General features: G+C 39.2%; 1 protein-coding gene across 6 annotated transcripts; it reads right to left on the minus strand.

Moving 5' to 3' along the window:
* Nucleotides 1-10,293: 10,293 nt before the first annotated feature.
* Nucleotides 10,294-12,916, minus strand: LOC137832234 (ATP synthase gamma chain, chloroplastic). 6 transcript variants are annotated; one of them, XM_068640284.1, is made up of 2 exons: nt 11,345-12,916; nt 10,294-10,569 (listed from the first exon to the last, which is right to left on the minus strand). In XM_068640284.1, exon 1 carries the CDS (start codon nt 12,482-12,484, stop codon nt 11,357-11,359), a length of 1,128 nt encoding a protein of 375 aa, XP_068496385.1. In that variant the 5' UTR covers nt 12,485-12,916; the 3' UTR covers nt 10,294-10,569; nt 11,345-11,356. The 6 variants fall into 6 exon arrangements, with proteins under 6 accessions (XP_068496385.1, XP_068496386.1, XP_068496389.1 ...); XM_068640285.1 differs by having other exon boundaries at nt 11,349-12,735; XM_068640288.1 differs by having other exon boundaries at nt 10,294-10,586; nt 11,349-12,735.
* Between the last annotated feature and the right edge of the window lie 543 nt (nt 12,917-13,459).

The following is a 13,459-nucleotide window of genomic DNA, read 5'->3' on the forward strand; positions in this document are numbered from 1 at the left end:
AACAAATGAAAGAGAGGCAGGATATCAAAGTAGACGTTTCAGAGAGGAACCCCGTGGCCGAAAGTTTCAACAATACACACCATTGAGCACAACTCGGACCCGAATACTTCAAGAGGCGATGGCAACCGCAGTAATACCGCCACCAAGGAAAGCACGAACCCCAGATCGAGCTGACCATAGCAGACGTTGCCAGTACCATAAAAATCATGGCCATCACACTGAAGAATGCATAGCGCTGAAAGACCGAATTGAAGAGTTGATTCAGACAGGGCAATTAAAACGCTTTGTTAGAGTCGGAAGAATGAAGGCTAGTCAAAGTCCAGAACAAGATGTCAGGAGTAGAGGAGAAAAATTTGGAAGAACGACTGATATACAAAACGATCGAAAGGAGAGAAGAGGAGGAAGAGACGAAAAAAGAGATCTAGGAAGTGGAGGAAGCCACCTCCATTCTCAAGAGAGGAGGAGCCGACAACGCAGTTTGGGAAGGCCAGTCAGGGGGTTCATTAATACCATCTCTGGAGGTTTTCCGGAAAAGGAAACATATAATACGATAGGAAAGAAATATTTGAGAGGTGCCATGACCGTGAATTATGTTTTCAAAAGAAGAAGTTTGCCACCTATGTTATTTACTGATGAAGATTTCCAAGATATTGATCCTGATCAACGAGACCCAATGGTGATAACAATTGAAATTGCCAGGTACGCGGTAATGAAAACTCTAGTAGATCAAGGGAGCTCAGTCGATATTCTGTTCTGGGAAACCTTCAAAAAATTACATTTGAAAGAACAAGACATGGTTCTTTTGAAGGAGCAAATAATTGGGTTTTTAGGTGAAAAGGTTGACACCAAGGGATATATTGATTTGCCGACAACCTTTGGTAGAGGAAATGCAACGAAAACAATTACAATCAGATACCTGGTGGTAGATACTCGTACTTCCTATAATGCCTTGTTAGGAAGATCTTCGTTGAATAAGTTGGGAGCTATAGTGTCGACGCCGCATTTGGCAATGAAATTTCCAACTGAACGGGGAGACATAGCAACCATATATGTTGATCAAAAAGCAGCCAAAGAGTGTTATGCGACCGGATTGAAGATGGTCCGAGAGCCGAGAGTGGCGACCGGAAGTATGGAAGCAAGAAACATGGTTGCAATGGTGGACTTGGATCCCAGAATGAATGATGATGAAAGGATAGAGCCAAGAGAAGAAATTACATCAGTTCAATTAGGCGAAGATGAAACACAATGTACATATGTTGGGGGTAGTATGCCCGAAGAAATGATTGATGACTTAGTGGCAGTGATAAGAATGAACAAAGATTTGTTCGCCTGGAAGGCATCAGACATACCGGGAATTGATCATAACATCATTTCTCACAAATTATCTGTTTGCCGAGAAGCAAGACCGATAGCTCAAAAACGAAGGAAGTTGGGAGAGGAAAAACGAAAAGCTGCTCTTGAAGAAACTGAAAAATTGTTACAGGCGGGTTTCATTAAAGAAATCCAATATACGACTTGGTTGGCAAATGTAGTTCTGGTCAAGAAGGCAAACGGAAAGTGGCGAATGTGTACTGATTATACAGATTTGAACAAGGCATGTCCGAAAGATTCCTATCCTTTGCCGAGTATTGACAAGTTGGTTGATGGGGCATCTGGTCAAGCCATGATGAGTTTCTTGGATGCTTATTCCGGTTACAATCAAATACAAATGTATAAACCTGACATCCCGAAGACTGCATTCACTACCGATATGGCAAACTATTGCTATCAGGTCATGCCCTTCGGTTTGAAAAATGCCGGAGCAACATATCAAAGATTGATGGATATGGTGTTTAAAAAACAAATTGGAAAGAATATGGAAGTGTATGTGGATGATATGATTGTCAAGTCTCATGCGGTAGATAACCATGTGAAAGATCTTGAAGAAATATTTGCACAGATAAGGAAGTATAACTTGCGATTGAATCCAGAAAAATGCGTTTTTGGAGTCAAAGGTGGGAAGTTTCTCGGCTTCATGTTGACTAACAGAGGAATTGAGGCAAACCCAGATAAATGTGAAGCGATAATGAATATGAGGAATCCGATAAATTTGAAAGAAGTTCATAGGTTAGTAGGAAGGTTAAATGCATTGGCAAGGTTTTTGCCGATACTGGCCGAGAAGTCCAAACCGATAGTGAAGTTGTTGAGGAAGGCCGAAACGTTCACGTGGAATGAACAATGTGAGCAAGCTTTTGCAACGATCAAAGAGACGATAGCTAAACCTCCCATCCTGGTCAAACCTATGTCAACTCTGCCTATCATTGTCTACCTTGCCACTTCTCACGAAGCCATAGGAGCAGCCTTGATACAAGAAAATCCAGAACAAAAGCCTATATACTTCGTGAGCAGAGTTCTCCAAAGCGCCGAAACTAGATACCAACGGGTTGAAAAAATTGCTTTAACACTTGTATACACAGCAAGGCGACTTCGGCCATACTTTCAGAATCATCAGGTTATTGTCCGAACCGATTGCCCGATAGCCAAAGTATTAAGAAAACCTGAACTTGCGGGAAGAATGGTAGCATGGTCAGTAGAGTTGTCCGAATTTGGAATCAAATATGAGCCGCGAGGAGCAATCAAAGCACAAGCATTAGCAGACTTTATTATCCAAATGCCGACAATGGAGGCTGATCATGAAGCGTGGATTGTATTTGTTGACGGATCATCCAGCAAGAAGGGGAGTGGGGCAGGAATCGTGCTAGAAGGACCAGGGAACTTTCATTTGGAAATGGCTCTGAAGTTTGAATTCAAAACTTCAAATAACCAAGCCGAGTATGAGGCTTTAATTGCAGGGTTGGTTTTAGCCAAAGACATGGGTGCACAAAATGTTATATGCCGAAGTGATTCTCAATTAATGGTGGGACATATGAGAGGTAAATACCAGATAAGAGATCCTTTGTTATTAAGGTATTATCACAAAGTCTTAAGCATTATGGAAAACTTTATCACAGCCGAGATCATACACATTCCGAGAGAACAAAACACAAAAGCAGATTCTCTATCCAAGTTGGCAAGTCAACGAAGACAACCTCAGCACAACTCCATTTTACAACAAACCTTGCACAATCCGACAGTTGGAGTGGAAGAATGTTTGATTGTTACCACAGAGAAAGATGATTGGATTCGATCATACAAAGAAGTGATTAACAATCAAGAACAAGGAATTGAAATTGATGTTAGAATGGCTAGAAAAGTCGCTAATTTTATCCTCATAGGGGATGAACTGTACAAGAGAGGGTTTTCAACTCCTTTGTTAAAGTGTCTTTCTCATGAGCAAGCTGAACATGTAATCCGAGAACTTCATGAAGGACTATGTGGATTGCACTGTGGTGCGCGAACAATGGCAACACGAATCTGTCGTGCCGGATATTATTGGCCGACAATACGTGAAGATTGCAATCAATACGTTAAAACTTGTAAGAAGTGTCAGGAATTTGGAAGCCTCAATCATATACCATCACAAGAGTTGCAGAGCATTGCTTCTCCTTGGCCATTCGCTAAATGGGGAATGGATATCCTCGGCCCATTCCCTTTAGGCCGAGGACAAACAAAATTCATGATTGTTGCGGTTGATTATTTCACAAAATGGATAGAAGCTGAAGCGTTGACAAAAATAACAGCTCAACAAGTTCAAACATTTGTGTGGAAGAATATAATTTGTAGATTCGGCATTCCACATTCTATTATAACCGACAATGGCCGACAGTTTATTGATAAAAAGCTTCTGGAATTCTATGCGGATTTGGGAATCAAGTCTACAACTACCTCAGTTGAACATCCGCAAACAAATGGGCAAGCAGAATCAGCTAACAAAGTCATTCTCAGTCAACTGAAGAGAAGATTGGGAAGTGCAAAAGGGTTGTGGGCCGAGAAGTTACCTGAAATATTGTGGGCATATAGATGCACACTGCAGACATCAACTGGAGAAACACCATTTAATCTCACATATGGAACAGATGCTATGTTGCCCATAGAGGTCATTGAACCAACATTGCGAAGCCAAATAGAAGATTGGAGTGTTAACAATGAATGTTTAAAGGCAGAATTAGATTTGATTGAAGAACTTCGAGAGAAAGCCAAAATCAGAGAAGAAGCAGTGAAAAGAAGAGCATGTAAGAGGTTCAATGCGAAGGTAAGACCGAGAACTTTTAGTGAAGGAGATTTGGTATGGAGAATGAGAACTGATGCAAGAAAAGATCCAGCACAAGGGAAGTTAGCACCAAACTGGGAAGGACCGTTCAGAGTAAAAGAAAACTTGAAGAATGGAGCCTATAGGTTGGAAACGTTAGACGAAAAGCCAATACCCAGAACTTGGAATATGAGTCACTTAAAATTTTATTTCAGTTAAGGCTTGTATTTAAGAACACTAACTATTGTATATTAAGATCTTTTGTTGAAAGTTCTAAGTGTTAACTAGAAACTCTCGGTCTTGGACGCTTTCACCCCAGGTGAAATCCTTCCCGAAAGAACGATTGCCCGCTTGCTTGATTAACATCTCAAGTGCCGGCCGAACGCTCACCAAATTTGCTTGATTAACATCGCAAATATTGGCTGAACGTAACATCTCAAATGTCGGCCGAACGCTCACCAAATTTGCTTGATTAACATCGCAAATATTGGCTGAACGTAACATCTCAAGTGCCGGCCGAACGCTCACCAAATTTGCTTGATTAACATCGCAAATATTGGCTGAACGTAACATCTCAAGTGCCGGCCGAACGCTCACCAAATTTGCTTGATTAACATCGCAAATATTGGCTGAACGTAACATCTCAAGTGCCGGCCGAACGCTCACCAAATTTGCTTGATTAACATCGCAAATATTGGCTGAACGTAACATCTCAAATGCCGGCCGAACGCTCACCAAATTTGCTTGATTAACATCGCAAATATTGACTGAACGTAACATCTCAAGTGCCGGCCGAACGCTCACCAAATTTGCTTGATTAACATCGCAAATATTGGCTGAACGTAACATCTCAAATGCCGGCCGAACGCTCACCAAATTTGCTTGATTAACATCGCAAATATTGGCTGAACGTAACATCGCAAATGCCGGCCGAACGCTCACCAAATTTGCTTGATTAACATCGCAAATATTGACTGAACGTAACATCGCAAGTGCCGGCCGAACGCTCACCAAATTTGCTTGATTAACATCGCAAATATTGGCTGAACGTAACATCGCAAGTGCCGGCCGAACGCTCACCAAATTTGCTTGATTAACATCGCAAATATTGGTTGAACGTAACATCTCAAGTGCCGGTCGAACGCTCACCAAATTTGCTTGATTAACATCGCAAATATTGGCTGAACGTAACATCGCAAGTGCCGGCCGAACGCTCACCAAATTTGCTTGATTAACATCGCAAATATTGGCTGAACGTAACATCTCAAGTGCCGGTCGAACGCTTACCAAATTTGCTTGATTAACATCGCAAATATTGGCTGAACGTAACATCGCAAGTGCCGGCCGAACGCTCACCAAATTTGCTTGATTAACATCGCAAATATTGGCTGAACGTAACATCTCAAGTGCCGGTCGAACGCTTACCAAATTTGCTTGATTAACATCGCAAGTAAGCTGGCCACCTATCCTTAGTTGTTCGCTTAAAGATCACAATTAAATGGCCGATCGCCCGTTCTTGTTCGATTAAATAGAATACATTTATCGTATGAAATTAAGATAATAAATAGCTGGAACTGATCACGTAAGATAGACACGAAGTACATCAAATATTATCATATAATTTGATGCCGTATATCCAAAATTCCTATTACTACAGAGACAAAACGTCCTAAAAAGTCCGAAAGTTTTTACTCGGAGCTATTACAAAAAACAAAAAACATCCTAATTAGATTACTATTCGGCCTCGTCATTCATTTTTCATCCTTCATTTTCCCTCTCATCTTCTGGAGATCCGTCATAAGGAATATCACTAACTGGAATTAATTTGCCCTTATAGAAGTCTTTGCCGACATCAAAGTTACCGGCATCTAACGGGATCTTGTAGAAATATTCGGCTTGTTGAAGAGCTTTCTCAAAACCCAACTGGTGTTGTTGGATAACAAAACTCTCAGCTTCACCAACTCTCAACTTTAACTTGTTTACTTCTGCTTCCAATTGAGAAATGCTTTCAGCATCGATTTTCTTCGCAGCAGTGAGTTTAGCAACGTCTACCTTCAATTCTTGATTCTCCGAGTTAAGTGCCAAAGTTTGGGCCGAGAGCTGGACGTTTTCACTCTTCAATTTTTCTTTCTCAGTTTCTTGTCGGTTATTAACCGCAGAAAGTTCATCAATTTGCGAATTTAGTAACGCGATTTTCTCATTCGATTCAGCTGCTTCCCTCTTCAATTTCTCAAATTCAGCAGAAGTAACATGGCTCTTTGTTTTTTCTTTTATCGCTTCACTAATCAAAAAAGCACGGCTAGTCAATTCAAACATTGAATCAGCTAGAGAAGGAACAGAAACCACTTTGAACATATCCCGAGCAGAGGAATCAAGGTTGCAATCAACAAAGTCTGAAAAGCGTGTGGACGATGTGAACATTGTTTCAAAAAGCGATTCAGAAGAACTCCCAGAACCATGACGATGCTTTTTAGAGGAGTGTGACCTTCTATTATTCTTGTCTTGTTTCCTACTCTTTCTAGAAGGTCCTATTCCGGCGTCCGCGGCTATTTCAACCTCTAAGCGAGGGGTAGGCTCAACAACTTCATTTCCTGTTCCTGGAGCTTCATTCTCAAAACGCGGAGTTGAACCTCCAGCCTGATTAAACAGCTTAGAGAAATAAGCACGATCCTTCGGTTTTGTGGCCGCCATTAAACCTGGACATCACCAATAGATTCAGCAAAGTTAAAATTCTTATTACTAAAAGAGAAAATCCGAAAGAATCACATACCCATGACATCCTTTTGGGGTTTACGAGAAACGTATAGCCGAAGCAGAGCACGAGTTGGAATCTTATGGGAGAAGTGACTTAGAACCGCAATACTATGCTTCTCTTCGGTAGTCATCGAATGGTAAGAACAAGAGTTGAATTTCACAGGAGCACGGGTCCAGTAAAAAGGGAATTTTGGAATATCACCATCAAAGAAGTACTTTCTCCCGGTTTCCTCAATTAGAATTTTAAAGAAGCCTCCTTTGAAATTTTTATACGAAGAAGTAAATGGAGAAAGGAAACACACTTTTGTCTTACTGATCAGGGACAACCAACTAGGCTTCTTACCGGGCCGAGAGCTATAATAATATAAAAAGGTTTTCGGACTCGGAATTAAAGAAAGGTATCTACACAAAATACTAAAAGCTTGCATATAAGCCCAACCGTTGGGGTGAAGTTGAGTAGGAGCAATATTAAGAAAACGCAGAACACCCATCTGAAATTCACTTAACGGAAACCGAATATGGAGATCAGTAAAGAGACATTCATAAAAATAAAAAAATTCGTGTTCGTCGCCTTCACGGCCATGACAAACATTATCAATGGCACAAGTTCGCCGAAAAGAAATGATTTCCTCAGTGGCATCAGGAGAATACACATAAATTTTAGAAAGGAAGTTACGAAGGGTTGAAGTAAATTGGTACCGAGAGAAATATTCCCGAACTTTTGGATTAACCCATTCGTACCCGCGCCGAAGGCTTAATTTTTGTTCGGCCACTTCTTTTTCCTCGACCTCAACATCTACGCCATCCTTGCTTGACGAATTCAGACACGAAACCGTTTCAGGTGACAAAGCAGGGTTGGCATTCTTATTGGTCTCAATCACTCTCCCAGTAGATTCATTACTCGTGCTCGAAAATTCCGTAAACTCAGAAGAAACGGAAACAGAACTTGATATGGACATTATACCTTCCGCGAATATTTGCTTCAACTTTAATATATAATGTAGGGAGAAACTGTGAAATAAGGTGAATAGAAGTGAAGATTTATAGTGGTGGAAGAGTGGTGAAATCTGAAGAGTCATGGCGTAGTAACCATCAGATTTATTTACATTCGATGGTTGGCACTTCCAGCTTGTCCTGTCAAGCGGTCTCATCAGCTTGTCTTTTCATAGTTAATACACCATTCAAGTTTTTCTCTCTTTTCTTTCAAAATTGATTTTCCCTCCAAAAAATACAAGAGGTAGCATTTTATCTTCTAATAGACATTTCGTCGTCTACACCTCCTTATGCCTGGGGGGCTTAGTGTACTGGGCCAAGAGATTGGACCGAAAGCAAGGTGTGTTAAGCCGACCGAAAGCAAGGTGTACTAAGCCGACCGAAAGCAAGGTGTATTAAGCCGACCGAAAGCAAGGTGTACTAAGCCGACCGAAAGCAAGGTGTACTAAGCCGACCGAAAGTAAACTAAATAACGAAAGAAATAAAATAGAATGGAAATTATTATTAAGCAAAAGCCCATGAAACGGGGCCCAAATATGTAGGTATGTATAGTAAATGTTTAATACAAAAAGAAAAGGCCCAAATAACTTCTGGGCCCAATAAAAGAGTAGTATAAATAGAGGGTCATCCTGAGAGGTAAGAGAGGTTGAATTCATTTTAATATCCTGTAAAACTGAATCTAACTTTGGCATCGGAGCACCTTTCAGGTACGCACACCCATCTGTGAGAGGATGCCGAGACCAAAAACTGAAAGATCGAATGGAGTAAATTAAAGTTGACCGGGAAGTGTCAGTCAAGCAATTCAATAAAACGTGAAAGATTTTCAAACCAAATACAAACCAAGAACGAGTAAGCCGAAAGATCACACCGAGAAGGGAGTCCGGAAGCGAAGGCCGAGAGGTCAACAGGTGGAAGACGAAGACAGTTTGTTTCTAGGTCCTTGTAAGAACATATCATATATGATATGTTAATTTATGGAAAAACCAATATTAAAGATTAAGTTTATGAAGATTTATAAATAAATTATTTATTTATTTGAGCATCAAAATATTTTTTTGCAAATTAAGTTTCTTTACTCTTTTGAAGCTAATTCACCCAAACTTAAAAGAAACTGCTAGAAACGATCTCGAAATCTAACCGACTTCGTCTTGATAAAAACAATAGCTAATTAATATTTTTTCGAATAATATATTGTTTTTGCTTTTTCAACGGTCAATAAAGAATATTGTACGCATATAACCCTTATAATAGAATTGTTTTTCTTTTTAATTTGATATATAATAATAAGATAGTCATAGCTTGTGATTAGTATATTAGATTAACGAGTCAGCTGATGAAGACGGGAACACTACTGATCAGAAAAAGTTGGATGAAAAAAAAATTCTGAATCGACTCAATACTTTAAAATTTATCTTTATACTTAACCTAATTTGTTAAAATTATATCTTTTATATATTTCAATTTGATCATATAGTTCGATAATGTTAACATTTTAATAAAAATAAAATATTAAAGATTTATAAGAGTTTTTTTATTAAAAACTATATTTTAATCCAAAATAAAAGTGCTTTCAAACCATAACTAAGTTTCTTTCTTCTCCTATCAAATAATACTCTATTAAATTAATTTTGGTAGGTTTTACTTTTTATCTAGATGGTCGATGATTTCACCACTTCTACTACTACACAATCTGTATATTCATTCAAGAATCCAAATATTCTCTGTTAATTTTTTTTTCTTGTGAGCTTTGTTTTCATGGAAACAATTAGTAGAAGTGGAGTAAAGTGGTGAAACATGTTGTCTTCTAAGAATAAAATTAAGTTTAGCAATGAGAGCATGCTCAACTTGTAGAAAACATTTCTTTATTTGATTCTTGAAAGTAACCTAACAAATAATATGGTAGTTTTTGGGATCATCCTCATTGATAGTGCAAGAGAGCATTGGATCTTGAAGAAAGATTCACCAGAAGCAACCATTTTACAAGGTTTGATATTCTTAAGAAATTCATTGACTAATAATTCTCAAGGATGAATTAGAATTCTTACTGCCAACACCGAAGTGTGAATCTTGTAATCTTAATCAATCGCTCAAAAATCATGCGAATATGGAGAAAGTACCTGCAATCCATATCTACGAAATAGAGATATATTTGATTGAAGGAATACGTGAAGCAATAAGAGTTGTTGCCATAAATTGAGTGAAGATTTTCAGTTTAGGTGCTGTAGATAAATAATGCTATATACTTTTTTTCTGTGGCAATTAAAGCTTTGATTTCCGGTATTTAGAAGTGTTCATTCCAATGATATTCAACAAAGCGTGATTAATTTGGTTTGAGTGTGTTTAAGAGAAAGTTTATGCGTATATAATGTCACCACAAATTCGAACATCAAATGGATGACAAAAGGTTCATATTACTTTTCACATGATTTATTATACAAATAACAAATTGTGCATGTTATGTTTTTTTGCAGGTAATTTGTTCAGACTTGGTGTTCTCTGTACTCGTATTCCTTTTCCCTACAGCTCCATCATAGAATTGAAGAACAAAAAACTTTTCAGCTTTAGAAATCAGAACCAAGTTGAAGAGAAGACAAGACCTCCTTTGGAAAGCGCCAGAACAATTTCTTCACTCTTATGCTTTTGGTGCTTATCTCCTGAGATGAAACAAGAACTGGAAGAATATAAGATGGCCTTTTACAATTGCATGTGCATTTTCTAAGCTACATATGTTGTTGGTCAATCAATCGGAAAACATTTTCAGCTGCATAACTGCATTGCAAGGAAACATGTGAATAGAATGTTTACTTATTACATGTTAGTACAAGACAAATTATATGCACTGCTACATTTAATATAAGTTACTTTCTCCCTTTCTCTAATCAATCAAAAATACAAAAACTCTGAGAATCACTTATTTCAGAGGATAGATTCCCGAAAGCCAAAAACGGAAAAACTATAAAGAGTCAGAATATTGGTGAAAGTGGGATGCAGATATGCAATGTCAAAGTCCAGGTAACACGAGATGGCTTATCTTTCTGTTTGTGTGATGTTTTCATCTATACGATGTTATGTGTCCATCTGTTTAGTACTAAGTTTCAATTCACGAATCAGGATTCAGTGATATAATATTTTATTAATAGCTATCTATGGAGGACCACCGTGGTTCAGAGGCCACCTTATAGGCTTATGCAGCCCACAATCACCACATTGCAGAGGAACATTTTGCAAAAAGTATGTGAAACACCACTTCCTGAGATGTCCATGGTGCAGCAAATCAAGAGAGGGAACTCACTGAATCTTTATATATAGATCTATCATTAATTCATTACATACATAATTCAGGAAAAAAATAAAAACGACACAAAAAAACGTTTCCTCTTCAGTCTTAGAGAAACACACCATATATAATAATGATAATGATAACAATACCTACAAATCGCACTATTGCAAGGCATTGGCACCAGCCACGATTTCCAGAATTTCGCCAGTGATCTTAGCCTGGCGCTCCCTATTGTAGACAGTGGACAATTTCTTCTTCAAGTCTGAAGCATTGTCCGATGCATTGCTCATAGCACTCATTCTTGCAGCAAGTTCACTGGCCAGCGACTCCTGCAACGCCCTCAGTATCTGGCTGTTCAAATACAAAGGCAACAAAGCATCAAGGATCTGAACCGGGTCTTGCTCAAACTGCAAAATTGCTGAGAATTCCGGAGTCTTAGTCCTCACAACATCTCTCTCCACGGTCAACTTTCCCTCCTTGGTGGTCAACCTGAAGAACTCATCTTCAGCTGCATCAATACACACACCATTCACATCGCAAATCTCTCCCTTTGGTGACAATGGAAGCAAAGTGTGAATCACCGGATCTGACTTCACCAATGACACAAACTTAGTGTACAGAAGCTCCACTTTGTCAACCTCTTCGCTCACGAACAGTGAGAAAACATCATCAGCTATAGCCTGAGCTTCCTTAGCAGTTGGAAGTGAACCACCTTCTAGAAACCTGTCAACTGGTATATAAGGCCTTCGAAGGAAATAAGAGTTACCCTTTTTGCCAACACTTATGACAGTGTATTCCAAACCAAGTGCCGTCAACTCCTTGATTCTTGCCTCAGCTTTCTTAATGATTGCGTTGTTGAATCCACCGCAGAGGCCGCGATCGCCGGTGCACACGACAAGTGCAACCTTCTTCACTGGCCTCACCTTTGTTAGAGGAATGTCTACGTCCTCGGTTTGTAGCTGCTCGTTGATGTTGTAGAGGACTTCAACGAGGGTCTCTGAGAAGGGTCTTGCGTTGACCACAGCTTCTTGAGCTCTTCTCACTTTTGCAGCTGCCACAAGCTTCATTGCCTCGGTGATTTTCTGAGTGTTTTTGACGGAATCAATTCGGGTTCTGAGCTCTCGGAGACCACACTGAACTTGGGTGGAGGAAGAGCGTGAAGGGGTGCATGAAGTTGGGTTTTGTGAAGGGAGCTGAAAAGGGTTGAGGACGGAGCGGAAGGAGAGGTTGGAGGGGTCGGAGAGGGAAGGTTTGGAGGACACAAGCATTGTGAGATTGGAGCAAGACATTGTTTGTTGATCTCGTCTCTGAGGAGATTGAGGATGTTTAGGTGTGTGGGTTTGGTTGCTTTATTTTGAGATTTTTTTTCCTTCTTGTGTTTTGTTTCTTTGAGTGAGAGAGAGGGGCTTATCCTCTCCTTGTGTTAATGAGTTGTTTTGTGTTATGTTGGGTTAGGATTCTCAATTGCCATGGAAGTTACAAGTGGGAAATGAGTGGAGGTGGTGATAGGAAGTGGATGAGGTTTGGAGATAACGATTTTGAAGTGGTGGAATGAGGAGAGAGCCACTTAAGGGAATTACTGTGGGTCCAAATTCTGATGTGGCTTTGTATGAAGGGTGCTGAGTGGCAATTCACAAAGGTATATGCGGCTGTTCGAGTGCTGATTCCTTCTCCTTCTAACTCACTTCATTTCTTCTTTTTCTCGAAAAACTAGGGACTGTAACTAATACTCGCTGGAGACAATTTTAAAGCTGGTTCAAGTACAAGTCTATAACAGTCTCATATCAGTTCATCTCAACTCTCATACAGTAACACTTTCTATTATATTCTAAACCTATCATAAAATGTCTAAACATTTTGAATGAAAATGAAAAACTAATTATTTTAGGTAAAAAAAATAGCTGTATAATCAAATCTATTTAACATTAAAAATAAGTTGCCTTAATCAACTCCCGCCAATAATGAAAGGCATGCGCATGCTAAACCAACGTGTGGTTGATTACTAAAAATTATTATTTAGCACGCTTCTAATTCGCAGGTACTTTGTTATTTTGGTTCGCAAAACCAGTACGCATTATTTGCTTAGTACAAGGTATTCCCTTTTCATGCTTTGTTAATAATACAGTATACAGACTAAATTGCAATTTCATTGACGTTAAAGATTTATACTCAAAAGTATACACTGTTACAATTATGGCTGGTTAGGACTTCGGAATAGGTAGTTTTATCAGAACATGAATTTTTTTAAATAATAGCAATGAATA

This window comes from Phaseolus vulgaris, chromosome 6 (genome assembly GCF_000499845.2).
Source record: "Phaseolus vulgaris cultivar G19833 chromosome 6, P. vulgaris v2.0, whole genome shotgun sequence".
Classification (NCBI taxonomy): Eukaryota; Viridiplantae; Streptophyta; class Magnoliopsida; order Fabales; family Fabaceae; genus Phaseolus; species Phaseolus vulgaris.